This window comes from Suncus etruscus, chromosome 2 (genome assembly GCF_024139225.1).
Source record: "Suncus etruscus isolate mSunEtr1 chromosome 2, mSunEtr1.pri.cur, whole genome shotgun sequence".
Lineage (NCBI taxonomy): Eukaryota > Metazoa > Chordata > Mammalia > Eulipotyphla > Soricidae > Suncus > Suncus etruscus.
In genome coordinates, this window is record NC_064849.1 from 122,994,386 (window position 1) to 123,010,241 (window position 15,856).

Below are 15,856 nucleotides of genomic sequence, written 5' to 3' on the forward strand. Positions count from 1 at the left end.
CGTTATTAGGACAGTTCAAAATGTAGTTATTTCCCTAACTAAACTCATCACTCTTTGTGGTGAGCTTCCTGAGGTGAGCTGGAACTTCCAGCTCTTTTCTCTTTTGTGTCTGAAAATTATTATTACAAGGGTGTCTTTCATTTTTCTTAAAACCCATAGATGAGTGAGACCATTCTGCGTTTTTCTCTCTCTCTCTGACTTATTTCACTCAGCATAATAGATTCCGTGTACATCCATGTATAGGAAAATTTCATGACTTCATCTCTCCTGACAGCTGCATAATATTCCATTGTGTATATGTACAACAGTTTCTTTAGCCATTCGTCTGTTGAAGGGCATCTTGGTTGTTTCCAGAGTCTTGCTATGGTAAATAGTGCTGCAATGAATATAGGTGTAAGGAAGGGGTTTTTGTATTGTGTTTTTGTGTTCCTAGGGTATATTCCTAGGAGTGGTATAGCTGGATCGTATGGGAGCTCGATTTCCAGTTTTTGGAGGAATCTCCATATCGCTTTCCATAAAGGTTGAACTAGACGGCATTCCCACCAGCAGTGGATGAGTTCCTTTCTCTTCACATCCCCGCCAACACTGTTTATTCTCATTCTTTGTGATGTGTGCCATTCTCTGTGGTGTGAGGTGGTATCTCATCATTGTTTTGATTTGCATCTCCCTGATGATTAGTGATGTGGAACATTTTTTCATGTGTCTTTTGGCCATGTGTATTTCTTCTTTGTCAAAGTGTCTGTTCATTTCTTCTCCCCATTTTTTGATGGGGTTTGATGTTTTTTTCCTTGTAAAGTTCTGTCAGTGCCTTGTATATTTTGGAGATTAGCCCCTTATCTGATGGGTATTGGGTGAATAGTTTCTCCCACTCAGTGGGTGGCTCTTGTATCCTGGGCACTATTTCCTTTGAGGTGCAGAAGCTTCTCAGCTTAATATATTCCCATCTGTTAATCTCTGCTTTCACTTGCTTGGAGAGTGCAGTTTCCTCCTTGAAGATGCCTGTAATGTCCTGGAGTGTTTTGCCTATGTGCTGTTCTATATATCTTATGGTTTTGGATCTGATATCGAGGTCTTTAATCCATTTGGATTTTACCTTCGTACATGATGTTAGCTGGGGGTCTAAGTTCAATTTTTTGCAAGTGGCTATCCAATTGTGCCAACACCACTTGTTGAAGAGGCTTTCCCTGCTCCATTTAGGATTTCCTGCTCCTTTATCAAAAATTAGGTGATTGTATGTCTGGGGAACATTTTCTGAGTATTCCAGCTTATTCCACTGATCTGAGGACCTGTCCTTATTCCAATACCATGCTGTTTTGATAACTATTGCTTTGTAGTACAGTTTAAAGTTGGGGAAAGTAATTCCTCCCATATTCTTTTTCCTAATGATTGCTTTAGCTATTCGAGGGTGTTTATTGTTCCAAATGAATTTCAAAAGTGTCTGATCCACTTCTTTGAAGAATGTCATGGGTATCTTTAGAGGGATGGCATTAAATCTGTATAATGCCTTGGGGAGTATTGCCATTTTGATGATGTTAATCCTGCCAATCCATGAGCAGGGTATGTGTTTCCATTTCCGTGTGTCCTCTCTTATTTCTTGGAGCAGAGTTTTATAGTTTTCCTTGTATAGGTCCTTCACGTATTTAGTCAAGTTGATTCCAAGATATTTGAGTTTGTGTGGCACTATTGTGAATGGGGTTGTTTTCTTAATGTCCATTTCATCCTTATTACTATTGGTGTATAGAAAGGCCATTGATTTTTGTGAGTTAATTTTGTAGCCTGCCACCTTGCTATATGAGTCTATTGTTTCTAGAAGCTTTTTGATAGAGTCTTTAGGGTTTTCCAAGTAGAGTATCATGTCATCTGCAAACAGTGAGAGCTTGACTTCTTCCTTTCCTATCTGGATTCCCTTGATATCGTTTTCTTGCCTAATCGCTATAGCAAATACTTCCAGTGCTATGTTGAATAGGAGTGGTGAGAGAGGACAGCCTTGTCTTGTGCCAGAATTTAGAGGGAAGGCTTTTAGTTTTTCTCCATTGAGGATAATATTTGCCACTGGCTTGTGGTAGATGGCCTTCACTATATTGAGAAAGATTCCCTCCATTCCCATCTTGCTGAGAGTTTTGATCAAGAATGGGTGTTGGACCTTATCAAATGCTTTCTCTGCATCTATTGATATGATAATGTGGTTTTTATTTTTCTTGTTATTGATGTTGTGTATTATGTTGATAGATTTATGGATGTTAAACCATCCTTGCATTCCTGGGATGAAACCTACTTGATCGTAGTGGATGATCTTCTTAAGGAGGCATTGAATCCTATTTGCCAGGATTTTGTTGAGGATCTTTGCGTCTGCATTCATCAGCGATATTGGTCTGTAGTTTTCTTTTTTGGTAGCATCTCTGTCTGGTTTAGGTATCAAGGTGATGTTGGCTTCATAAAAGCTATTTGGAAGTGTTTCTGTTTTTTCAATTTCATGAAAGAGTCTTGCCAAGATTGGCAGTAGTTCCTCTTGGAAAGTTTGATAGAATTCATTAGTGAATCCATCTGGATCTGGGCTTTTGTTTTTCGGCAGACATTTGATTACTGTTTTAATTTCATCAATGGTGATGGGGGTGTTTAGATATGCTACATCCTCTTCCTTCAACCGTGGAAGATTATAAGAGTCTAATAATTTATCTATTTCTTCCAGGTTCTCATTTTTAGTGGCGTAGAGGTTTTCAAAGTAGTTTCTGATTACCCTTTGAATCTCTGTCATATCAGAAGTGATCTCTCCTTTTTCATTCCTGATACGAGTTATCAAGTTTCTTCCTCTCTCTTTCTTTGTTAGGTTTGCCAATGGTCTATCAATCTTGTTTATTTTTTCAAAGAACCAACTTCTGCTTTCGTTGATCTTTCGGATTGTTTTTTGAATTTCCACTTCGTTGATTTCTGCTCTCAGCTTTGTTATTTCCTTCTGTCTTCCTATTCTTGGGTCCTTTTGTTGAGCATTTTCTAGTTCTATTAGTTGTGTCATTAAGCTACTCAGGTAAGCTCCTTCTTCCTTCCTGATGTGTGCTTGCAAAGCTATAAATTTTCCTCTCAGTACTGCTTTTGCTGTGTCCCATAAGTTCTGATAGTTTGTGTCTTTATTGTCATTTGTTTCCAGGAACCTTTTGATTTCCTCCTTGATTTCATCTCGGACCCACTGGTTATTGAGCATGAGGCTGTTTAACTTCCAGGTGTTAAAGTGTTTCTTCTGAGTCCCTTTGGAGTTCACAAATAATTTCAGAGCCTTGTGGTCAGCAAAGGTAGTCTGCAAAATTTCTATCCTCTTGATCTTATGGAGGTATGTTTTATGTGCCAGCATGTAGTCTATCCTGGAGAATGTCCCGTGTACATTGGAGAAGAATGTGTATCCAGGTTTCTGGGGATGGAGTGTCCTATATATATCCACTAGGCCTCTTTCTTCCATTTCTCTCCTCAGGTCTAGTATATTCTTGTTGGGTTTCAGTCTGGTTGACCTATCCAGTGTTGACAACGCCGTGTTGATGTCCCCCACAATTATTGTGTTGTTGTTGATATTATTTTTCAGATTTGTCAACAGTTGTATTAAATATTTTGCTGGCCCCTCATTCCGTGCATATATGTTTAGAGAGTGAATTCTTCCTGCTCTACGTACCCCTTGATTAATATAAAATGTCAATCTTTGTCCCTTACAACCTTCCTGAGTATAAAGTTTGCATTATCTGATATTAGTATGGCCACTCCAGTTTTTTTATGGGTGTTGTTTGCTTGGATAATTTTTCTCCAGCCTTTTATTTTGAGTCTATGTTTTTTCTGACTATTCAGGTGCGTTTCTTGTAGGCAGCAGAAGGTTGGATTGAGTTTTTTGATCCATTTAGCCACTCTGTGTCTCTTGACTGGTGCATTTAGTCCATTGACGTTGAGAGAAAGAATTGTCCTGGGATTTAACGCCATCTTTATTTCGAAATTTGGTGTGTCTTTTGGGTAGTCTTGTCTTAAATTAGGTCTTTCAGTTTTTCTCTTAAGACTGGTTTTGTGTCTGTGAAGTTTCTGAGCTGTTTTTTGTCTGTGAAACCATGTATTCTTCCATCAAACCGGAAAGTGAGTTTTGCTGGGTATAGTATTCTGGGTGAAACATTCATTTCATTCAGTCTTGTCACAATATCCCACCACTGCTTTCTGGCATTGAGTGTTTCTGGTGACAGGTCTGCTGTAAATCTCAGGGAAGGTTGCTTGTACGTGATTTCCCCTTTTGATCTTGCTGTTTTCAGAATTCTGTCTCTATCTGTGGGATTTGTCATTGTGACTAGGATGTGTCTTGGGGTGGTTTTTCTGGGGTCTCTTTTGGTTGGTACTCTTCGGGCATGCAGGATTTGATCACATATATTCTTTAGCTCTGGAAGTTTCTCTTTAATGATGTTCTTGACCGTTGATTCTTCCTGGAAATTTTCTTCCTGGGTCTCTGGGACCTCAATGATTCTTAAGTTGTTTCTGTTGATCTTATCATAGACTTCTATTTTCATCTGTTCCCATTCTTTGACTAATTTTTCCATTGTCTGCTCATTTGCTTTAAGTTTTTTGTCCAATCTCTCCTGCTGTATGGAATTGTTATGTATCTCATCTTCCACAGCACTAAGTCTATTCTCAGCTTCTGATACCCTGTCCCAGAGCTTATCCATTTTGTCATTCACTTCGTTTACTGACTTTTTCAGTCCTGTTAGTTGACATGTTATTTCAGTTTGGAGTTTTGTGATTTCTGTCTCATATTTTCTTGGTTCTTATTAGTGTTCTGTTCAACTCGATCCATGGTTTCTTGGAGGTCTTTGAGCATCTTCCATATTGCTAGTCTAAAATCCTTATCTGGTAGGTTGATTAGTTGGTTGGTCATTATCTGGTCTTCAGAATTGTCATCTTCATTCTCTATGTCTGATGCTGGCCTGCGTTGTTTCCCCATTGTCATACTTGTATTTTGGGTTTTTCTACGTGTTGTGGTGGTATTCATTGTCTATATGATGCAGGCAGCACACTCCTCTGGCTCCTCCCTTTCTGGATGGGCTGACTTGCCTCTAAGGGAGGGGAGTCCTCCGTGGATGAAGCCTCACACTGGGTCAAATCTTAGGCCCGAGCATGCAACAGAGAAGACAGTCCGGAGAGAAATGTTTGCTTCTGTGATATAGCGCCGTTCTTAGTGTGATTTTTCCTTCTTGTTGCAATGGTGTTCTTTCCTTAGAAAGAGTGCACGGCCGCGTAGCGAAGCGGAGCGGCCGTGCTCCGCTGGAGCCTCTTTTTGCCCCACTCGCAAGAGTTTCACGCAAGAGGACAGTAGACAGACATATACAGGTCACACTCACAGTTTTTCACAATTGGGCCCCACTGGGCCGGTGTACTTTCGTGGATTTTCCCCGCCTGGTGTCACACACAGGGAGCCGGCTTTTGCAAAGTCTTGCCGGTTTTCATGCTCTGTAGTCCCTCCCTGAAAATGGCCTCTGGGCGAGCGAGTTTTCTGGAGCCTCTTTTTGCCCCACTGGCAAGTATTTGTATTTTGGAAGTATTTGTATTTTGGAAGAACCAGTTCTTCACTTCATTGACTCATTGTATTGCTTCTTGATTTATATATTATTCATTTTTGTTTTATATTTTTATAAGAAATTATTTTATAAGTAAGATAATATTTTTTATTTCTTTCTTATTCTACTAAATTTGGGATTCATTTGTCACTTCTTTTCCAGGTGTTAAAGGTGTGTATTTGAGCACATCTTAAAAGCTCACAGTTGACCTTTTTCTTCTTGCCTAATGGTAGGCCTATATCACAGTGAAATTTTTTTTAAAATGGCTTTTACTGTGTCTCATAGATTCTGATAGTTTGTTTCTTCATTCTCATTAGTTTCAATAATTTTTTTTGTTTCTTCCATGATTTTCCTTTTGATCCAGTTATTATTTAATAATGTTTTCTTCAGCTTCCAGGTGTTGGAGTTTTCCCACATCTTTTTATGGCTAATTTCTAATTTTATAGCATTGTGGTCTCAGTAAATGCTTGGTATGATTTCTATATTTGTAAATATATGGGTATAAGTTATGTCCTTGTATGTTATCTGTTCTGGAGAATTTCTTGTGAATAAGAGAAGAATGTGTATTCATTTTTTTGAGGATGAAGGACCCTGTATATGACCGATAATACCAGTTCTTCTAACTTCTCATATAGGCTCTTGAGTACCTTTCCTGATTTCTTTCTGTTTGGCTGCTAATGGTGAATATAGAGAGTTGAGGTCTGCCATTACTATTATGCTTTTATATGTCTGTGAACATAAGCTTTATAAATTTGGCTGATTTTCCAGTTAGTGTCTATATTGATATGATTTTTATTTATTGATGTATTTTCTCTTAACCAATAAGAACTATTCATCTTAGTTGTATTATATTCTTTTTTTTTTGTTTGTGTGTTTGTTTGTTTTATTTTTTGGTCACACCTGGTGGCACTCAGGGGTAAATTGCTCCTAGCAGGCAATCTGGATTGGCTGTATGCAAGGTAAAAGTCATACTGCTGTGCTATCTTTCTGGCCCCTCTATTACATTCTTTAGATTGCTATTTAGTCTGATACAAGTATGGTTGTTCCATCTTTTCTTCTCTGCCATTGGCTTATTTGATTGTTTTCCATCTTTTTACTCAATTTGTATTTATTCTGTGAATTCAGGTTTGTTTCCTGTTAGCAAAGAGACAGATTTTGTTTTCAGGTCCATCCAGCCATTCGTTCCTTTTGATGAGAAAACTCCATTGACATTAGAGAGATCATTGATATACAGGGTTGTGTTGTCATTTTTTTTTCTGACATTTAGTAATTCTTGCAGGGTTGTATTAGTCATAGCAAAACATGGAATTATTATCTGAGAATATTTTTATTCTCAAATCTAAATACTGTCTTTGCAGAAGAATAGGTTGAAAGTTTTACTCATTTAATACATTGACTATACATTTTTTTCTGCTGATATGGTATATGGAAGCTCTGTTGTGATTCTTATACTATTTTCTTTGTATTTGGGGTTTCATCTCTTTTGATTTAGTTTTGATTGTACTCTGTGCATGGCAGTTTGACTCCTGACAATACACTTTCGATGTTGACCTTCTAATCCTCTGAGCTATTTCTCTAGGTCAGGGGTCTCAAACTTGCGGCCTACGGACCGTTTGCGGCCATCCGTACAACAACATTTTGTGGCCTGCTCTAGAGGAATCTTTTTTCGTCTTGGTTTGTTTTAGTTGTTTGGGTCACATCCCCCAATGTTCAAGGCTTACTACTGACTTTGCACTCAAGGATCACCCCGACTTTGCCTCCTGCGGCCCCCAGGTAATTTGAGTTTGAGACCCCTCCTCTAGGTCATTTTAAGGGTTAAAGAAGGGAATTTAAAAGCCACCATAGTATAGATAATGTTTCCCCTTGATTATTATGATCCTTGGAAAATAATAATAAGTATATAATAGCTATGGTTATGACCATTTAAAACCCCAAAAGACAAAATTAATTCATCATTTATATGTACATATGGCTGTATAGTTTTGGCTTGGGATTCAATTGTTTTTTACATTTTTGAGGGGCACACCCAGCAATGCTCAAAGCTTATCCTGGCTTGCATTCAGGTAATATTCCTGTGGACTCTGGGGACCAAACATAGTTGGCTCCATGCAAGGCACGTGTCTTACCCATTTACAATTGCTCTGGCCCCCTGATACAAAATTTGAAAAGCAACTGAAATAAAAGTCACTAGATGTGGAGGAAGCAAAGAGAAATACTATTGCTTCTTTGCTATTAACAGGCTCCTCTTGAAGAAATTCTCAGTTTCTCTGACACATCTATATATGGGTGGAGTGGGAGAGGTTTTAGTGGATTTTTCAGCTTCTTTCCATTTTTAAAACATTGATGGAAATTAGGCAAATGACTTAGAGGGAATAAGCAATATAATTTGGGTATGGCACTTGCCTTGCACATAGCCTACTAGGGTTCAATTTTGGGTATTCTCTATGGTCTTCTGAGCCCACTAGGAGTAATTCTTGAGTGCAGAGCTAGGAGAACCCCTTCACTGTTGTGATTCCAAAACAAACAAACAAACAAAATATGAGTACCTTGACATTTCTAGTGAGAACAGTCTCCTGTTTTTAAATAATGAGAAATAAATGTTTTTCCATAAGAATATTTCTAGGGACCGGAGAGGTGGAGCTAGAGGTAAAGTGTCTGCCTTGCAAGCGCTAGCTAAGGATGGACTGCAGTTCGATCCCGTGGCGTCCCATATGGTTCCCCCAAACCAGGGGCAATTTCTGAGCTCTTAGCCAAGAGTAACCCCTGAGCATCAAATGGGTGTGGCCCAAAAATTAAAAAAAAAAAAAGAATATTTCTAAAGTAATGTGATGGTCATGTGATGGTCACAAATCTTTGACCACTCATCATTGATTGGCACTTATTTATTTGATAGACTAGAGGAGAAAAATTGATATTGGAGAAGCTTGTCTCCATTTGTACCAAACTGTTTAAATAAATTTAAAGTCTAACATTTTTTTGTTTTGCTTTGTTTTGTTTTGGAGGGGATACACTTGGGCTCAAGATTTATTCCGGACTCTGCTCTCAGGAATCATTTCTGGCAAAATAAGGGGGCCTTTTGGGACGTAGGGTACTGTACCCAGGTCAGCTGCATGCAAGGATGGCGTCCTACTCACTGTACTATCTCTCCAGCTCTCAAAGCTTAATAATCTTTTTGGTTGTGGTTTTGAGTAAGACAATTTTACCAATTTGCTCCTTCAGTAGGACTAAATAGGGTTCTGATAGTTGCATGATAGGTGGATCTAACTAGAAAAGATGGTAAATCTTTATAAACTGGATAAAAGTTTGTACAGGTTACCTGGAGGTTAAGTCAGTGGCAAAATGTTTGTGTTGCAAGCACACATGGTCTTGAGTTCAATTCCAGCTTTTTTCTGTTTTTGTTAAGTGTGGCCAAAGTAGCTCTCCTCTTTTGGTTTTCCAGCACCACATTGGAGTGTGTGTAATACCCTGTTGATGACAGCCAGGAATAGCACTGAAATTGAAGTATGGGCCCTAAGAGAGCATCATAACTAAGCTTGTGTGACCTCTGACCATCGAGCACAATGGCAGAGTGATTTATTTTTCTTTTTTCCTTTTGAGCTACACCTCGCAGTGCTAAGGGCTTACTCATGGCTCTGCACTCAGGAATTATTACTGCTGATGGTGTGTACAGGGAACTAGATGGGATGCTAAGAATTTAACCTGGGTTGACTGTATGCAAGCCAGGTGAGAGAAAGGTGATTTAAAAAAAAAAAAATGTAAACTTGTTTGAATTCATTTTGCCACTGTATTACTTCCAATATAATTGGCATAGCAAATTACAAAATAAAAGAACAGGGCTGGAGCAGTAATCTAATAGATAGGCACTTGCCTTACATGTGGCAGACCTGTGTTTGATCCCCAATACTACATATGGTTTCCTGAATACTTCTAGGAGAGTTTTTAAGCACAGACCCATGAATAAGCCCTGGGCACTGCCAGGTGTAACCCAAGTTAAAACAAATGAAAGAACAAAAACGAAAGAAAAGAAAAATTCTATACTCATTTGTTGAGCTTGAGTACTTAAAAGTTCTAGTATTTATTGGAGGGTCTCTAATAATGCTCACACACCTGCTTGCTGGGTTGTACTGTTGACTTTGCTGCTTGTATGTGTTGATGGTTGTGATGCTCACCAGTGATTACTTGCAAGTTTTCTCACACACTTAGCTGTTTTGTGGCTGGAAATTGCTTACAGTGTCAGCAATGTCTGAGAGCAGAGTTCTCAGGTTAATTGTAACCATGTAATAAAAGTGAAGACCTGCATGCTCAGCCCATACAGGCATAGAATCAATGCTTCACACATGAAAGGCAGGTACTGTAGCTGTTGAGCCATCATCTCACCCCAATTTTTTAGTATATTTTTTCAATGTAAAATAGTTTCTGTGATTGAATGCATGTTTTTCTTAAATTCAAAGTTCCTTTTTGAAAATAGCTGAGGTAATAATTGTCTGTGAATTTTTTTTTAAAAATTGAACTTAATAATCTAATTTATAGACTCCACCTAGAAAATGCTTTCAGGTTGAAGTTTTTTAATTGTTGATCAAGCAAAGTGATGATTTACAATAGTGGTGTAATATTCTTTCCCACAGGTTTTATTGAAGACTACAGCAGGAGATATTGACATACGAATTGTGGTCAAAAGAAGCTCCTAAGGCATGTAGAAATTCATCCAGCTTTGTTTGGAAGGTAAGCCATATAAATCTTAGAGTTTATTAGTCTGTAAAAGAATTTCTGTTATTCAAAAGAAACTGCAGTGTATTTTTTTAGAACATTAAAGATCTGCTAAAAGTGATGAAGGAGTAATAGGAGTTGATATAGAGATGCAAGTATTGAACCACGTTCCAGGAAATAAATCTCAGTCAAATGATTTTCTCATTAATTTTCAGGCCATTTCTTCTCTTTTTAGCTATAATCTGCACATCTGGCCTAGTGGTTCTCTTCTACTCAAGTCTTTCACTATAGGCTATGACTAAACAAGTAATCACAAAGTTATTTTTTCCCTGTCTCTACTTTTACTTTATGGTTATCATTAACCCTTTTATCTGAACTTTTTCTCATTAATCTCTTTGCCTGCTTTATTTTTTTTCTTATTTATTCTTTATTGTTCTCATAGTTGAAATCTTTAGGCAGCTTAGCTTTTCTAGCCTACCATCATTTTTCCTTTCTATTCTATTCAGGTTTATTCTTTTTTTTTTTTTTTTTTTTTTTTAGCTTTTGGTCTGTACCCGAGCAGTGCTCCAGAGATTACTCCTGGCTCTGCACTCAGAAGTTACTCCTAGGAGGCTCAAGGGTGCCAGAGATTGAACTTGGGTCAGATGCATGCAAGGCAAATGCCCTACCCTCTGTGCTATCGCTCTGGCCATTTTATTTATTTTTAATGTCAGTTAAAAATCGTGCTTTTCAATCATCTTTCATCTGATACTTAGTGAAAATGTTATTGTCTCTAGCAGTTTTTAAATTTTTGTCAGAAAGACACTATTTTTTAAGCAAATTTAACAAAGTTATACATGAATTTGAATTCATATGAAAACATGTTTGTAACTTGTTGGCTTTTAGAATATGTTCCATATTTATTCAACAATCTCCACTTTCAGATATTTCCAGTGGTGGCAAGTCCTTCTGAATTATGTTTGATTGTCAGAGATATTCAGGGTTAATCAGGATGTCAGAAAACAGTGTTTATGGTTAAAAGTAAGGTGTGAAGGAACATCAAAATAACCAGTTGTTGGGTATAGCAGGAGCTCTCCAAATAATATCAGACAAATGGCTAATCACTAGAGGAGATTTTAAGGAGTAAAATCACCATGTTAAGTCTCCCACCGTCCTGCCAAATAAATTAACCTGCCAAAGAAAGGAAAAGAAAAAAGACATCTGTAAAGGCTATTATTAATAATGGTTATGGCAGGCAGGAGGAAATTGAATCAGAAAGAGAAGCCTCAAGGAACTGTCACCAGCACCCAGAAACACTAGTAGACATGGAAAAGTCAGAGTTGTTTCTGGAAAGAAGTTTTGAATGAAAAGCTTAACTTTTATAGGAGAAGAATGAAAGTACAAAAACATTTGAAAGAATGAATGGTAAATTATAATCCATGACCAGATGAAGAAGAAACAGAAAACATCTGGATGTAGTTTTGATAATGAAAAAGGAAATACTTTTCTAAAATTAGATGATGAAATTCAAGTGCTGCAACCAACTTATTTCCCTATTTATAAGAATACAGGGGAAATAAAGAATAAGAAAATAGTAAGAAAAGTAATTAGAGCAATTTTTCAATGTATATGTTTTACTTTTGGCCACACCTGCAATACTCACCTCTTTAGTCCTGGCTCTGCTCTCAGGAATTACTCCGAGTAAGCTTGGGCCATTTGGGAATTCAATTTAGGATGGTCATTTGCAAGACAAATGCCCTATATCTGCAGTATTCTCCATCTCAAACCAGTTGTTTTAATCAAACAATTAAGATGAATTATTATTGTAAATGTTAGCAAGAAATCTGAGATGATTCCAAATAAATATAACAAATAATCCTAAATGAAATTATTTTAAGTGAAAAAAAAATCAATTTAAACAAATAGGACAAAAAGTCTAATATTGAGAATGTATGAGGGAAATGTAGAGCCTGTTTAGGGTACAGGCGGGGGGTTGGGTGGGGGAGGAGGGAGATTTGGGACTTGGGTGATGGGAATGTTGCACTGGTGATGGGTGGTGTTCCTTTTATGACTGAAACCCAAACACAATCATGTATGTAATCAAGGTGTTAAATAAAAAAAAAAATTAAAAAAAAAAAAAAAGTCAATTTAAACAAATGAAGGACCCCTACGCTTCATTTTAACTTGTGAAGTATAATGAATGGTAAGCTTTCTCTTTCTGCCTTTCTTTTTCCCCTTTCCATCCGTCCTCATTCTCTACCCTTTACTTAGTCTTTCTTTTCTTCCCAGCTCTTTTTCCTTTAGTATTATCACTTCTAATCTATTTTTGATAGTAGGAGTTTGATCTTTTGCAGGAGGCAGATCTAATCTTGTTTTGGGGGTAATGTTTCTGATTGAATTGGTTTTTTATTCAAAATGATAAGAATTTAAGTAAAGATGGTAATGTTTGACCTCATGTTTTTCTGAATTTGAAAATTTAGGGGTTCCTTTCACATCTTATTTAATTATCAGAAAATACTATTAATTTATATTTGTAGATTTATAATGAGAAATAAAATTTAAGGTTTTACAGCTAATAAGAGGCACAAGCAGAACTCTCTGTTGATTCATATTGTTAGTTGAGTAAATGGTTACTTGGGGGACATAGGATTCTTTTAGACTTCTTGATATTTACTGTTTCGATTTATAAATAGTGGAGACCTTGTTTATTCTGGGGAGCTCTTGTGAATATAACGTAACAGTTTTTTTTACTGAAAGAAAAAGCTGGTTCTCTTCTTGCAATCCAGTCTATATGCCTAAATATAATTTCTAGATTGGCAGAATTACATTTTTAAAACAAGACTTCCCTATCTAATTATACTTTGTAAATATAAAAATATATACCAGTGTCTAAATGATAATAATTGTACTTTATAAATTTTGGCTATTGCATCCATAGGATACTTGGCCACAACAGGCACTTGATAAATCTTAGCTCTTGAAGATGCATTGTGTTCAGTTGCAAGTAATAGAAGACTCAATCCAAAATGGTTTAAATAATAAAGACATCATATATAATAATGCAAACACAAGAAATCTGATGTTAAGTAATTCTACAGTTCAGTGAAAGATCTTTAAGGAAATTATGTTCTTTCCATATATTTGCTTTGTAACATGTGACTGAATTCAATATTACATTATTGAATTACACTCAGTAATTGACTCTACCCCAACCTATTGTATTGCTTCTTGCTTCTTTGTTGTTGTTGTTGTTTATTTTTAAATAATAATAATAATAATAATAATAATAACCTTTATTCAGTACTTCCTTAAAGGCTTAAAATAATTTTATTTTTAAAATTCATTTCTTGGCTTTCCCCCTTTTGTTGATGTTGATGTTGTGGTGATGACTGGGATCACATACATATTTCATCATGGTTCTTGCACATTTGCTTATTGTGTAGGGGCAGCAGTGCAGCAGAAATCATCTGCAGCACCCAGGATAATAAGCAGCACAGATCCAGGACAGTGCTCAGTGTGTACAGGCTGCCCTGGGATTAGCACTTGCAGGGCAGGTGCTTTTGCCATTTAGCTATCTCCCTGCCCCTACACATGTTTGGTTTGTTTTCCATTTGTTTTCTCTATCCAGAGAAATAGCCTTTTGTCTTGTTATTTTACTTTGTTAATTTTTATTTTAGAGGCACAATAGTTTAAAAAATTCTCATTGGAATGGCTTTATACATAAAAGAATTCTAGCACTACATCTTCCACCAGTTTCCATTTCCTCCACCATTGTTTGAGTTTACCCCTTTTCACCACTACCCCCTTTCTCTTAGTAGCTTCCTACTGAAGACCAGTTCCCAGCACTTGGGCATTTGTTTATCCCACATATTGCACTTTTTTATCCCATATATGAAGAGATTATTCTGTGCCTGTCCCTCTCCTTCTGACCACATTCACACAACATGATACTCTCTAGCCCATCCATATTGTAGTTATTTGTTGGTTTTCATCTTTTCTTATAGCTGAGAATTATTTCACTTTATATGTGTACTGTTGTTTTTTATCCAGTCATCTGTTCGTGGGTACTTGTTTCCCATTTTTGTGAAGAGCGAACATACAAGTGCAGGCAACTGTTCTGAATAAAATTTTGGGGCCAGTGGAGTAGAAGCTAAGAAGTAGAATTGCTGGGTCATATGGAATAACGCTTGTGCTACCACCCTGGCCCCTGGTGCTTTCTTTTTTTATGACAGTGCGTGTGAAATGATATATAATATATATTTTTATTTTTTTTATATTCCCCCCTCAGGTCCCCCTTATTTTTAAAAAATTTTTTTTTCATGAAATGATATTTTACTGTGTTTTTTACTTGTATTTTCCAAATGATTAATGATATTCAGAACCGCTTGGTAAGTTTTGAACAACTTGATGCTGTATATGAATTCTCTATGAATTCTTGTCTTTTTACTCATACCAACTTTTTTGTTTGTGCTTTGCCTTGCTGAGATGCTTTGTAGAATTATCCAACATTTTTTCTTCTTTGTAAAGTCTCCCTAATGATTCTAGTGAAGCTAGATTTCAGATAAGTACTACCAGAGTATCAAATGTGATCGCATATATTTACAATTTCTAAATAATATATAGGAGTATAATTAATTTTTTCATTTAGAAAACATTGAGAGTTTTATTTGCATAAAGTATGTATTTTTTTGTTTTGAAAGTTCTTTGAGGATGGTACATTATTGGTTCTAGGTTTATAATCTGGGTAATTTGACTTTTGGTTTGCATGTTATTGTATGAAGCATTGTTCTGCAGGGAGAATAGTAAGAATTAGGAAATAAAGTGGTTATGCTAGCAATGCTTTTTAATCTTGCCATTAATAACAGTTTGGGTGAGGAACTCTGTTGTGGGGCCTGCTGTGGGGATGTTTACAAGCATTTCTGGTCTTTAATTTTTAATTTTGCTACCCAAATACTCCTAGACATTGATAAATGTCTCCTTGAGAAAAATTACTACTCATTCATTTTTCCCCACAGTAAAGAACAATTAATTGATACAAAAATTCCTCTTTTCTTATTTAATTTCTTTATTGTGGAAATTATAATCCTGAGTTTAGAAATGTCCTGAAAATAATGAAAATAATAATAATCATGGTTTCTATAGATGTTGTTTTGTATTTAGTAGACAATTTATAATAACTAGTAAAGAAAGGAAAATGTTTATCATTCTTGGATAAAACATTTGTGGTTCTTGTATTTGCCCAGATAAAAATGAACTTAAATTGTTTTAACTTTTTCAGCATATTATGACAACACCATTTTCCATAGAGTTGTACCTGGTTTTATAGTTCAAGGTGGGGATCCTACTGGCACAGGCACTGGTGGAGAGTCTATTTATGGAGCCCCATTCAAGGTAAGACAGTATTTTTATTATTACATTTTTATAAATCACTTTGTATTCTTGAATAAGAAAAGATTGTTACACAGATATAAAATATTTTTTGTATTAGTGCATAAAAGTAGTTGCCATACATATTTTATATATAACAAGTAAAAGTGCAGTTCTTATCCCTTTAAACCAAATAAATTAAATTAAAATGAATGCCTATTCATTCTAAATAA

General features: G+C 36.3%; 1 protein-coding gene across 1 annotated transcript in view; it reads left to right on the forward strand.

The window, feature by feature from the left end:
• Window positions 1-15,856, forward strand: part of CWC27 (CWC27 spliceosome associated cyclophilin) — a 253,087-nt gene that overhangs the window by 3,578 nt on the left and 233,653 nt on the right. Inside the window, 4 exon segments of the mRNA XM_049769065.1 lie at window positions 10,196-10,231; window positions 10,233-10,266; window positions 10,269-10,292; window positions 15,535-15,647. Coding sequence (XP_049625022.1) covers window positions 10,196-10,231; window positions 10,233-10,266; window positions 10,269-10,292; window positions 15,535-15,647 — 207 coding nt within the window.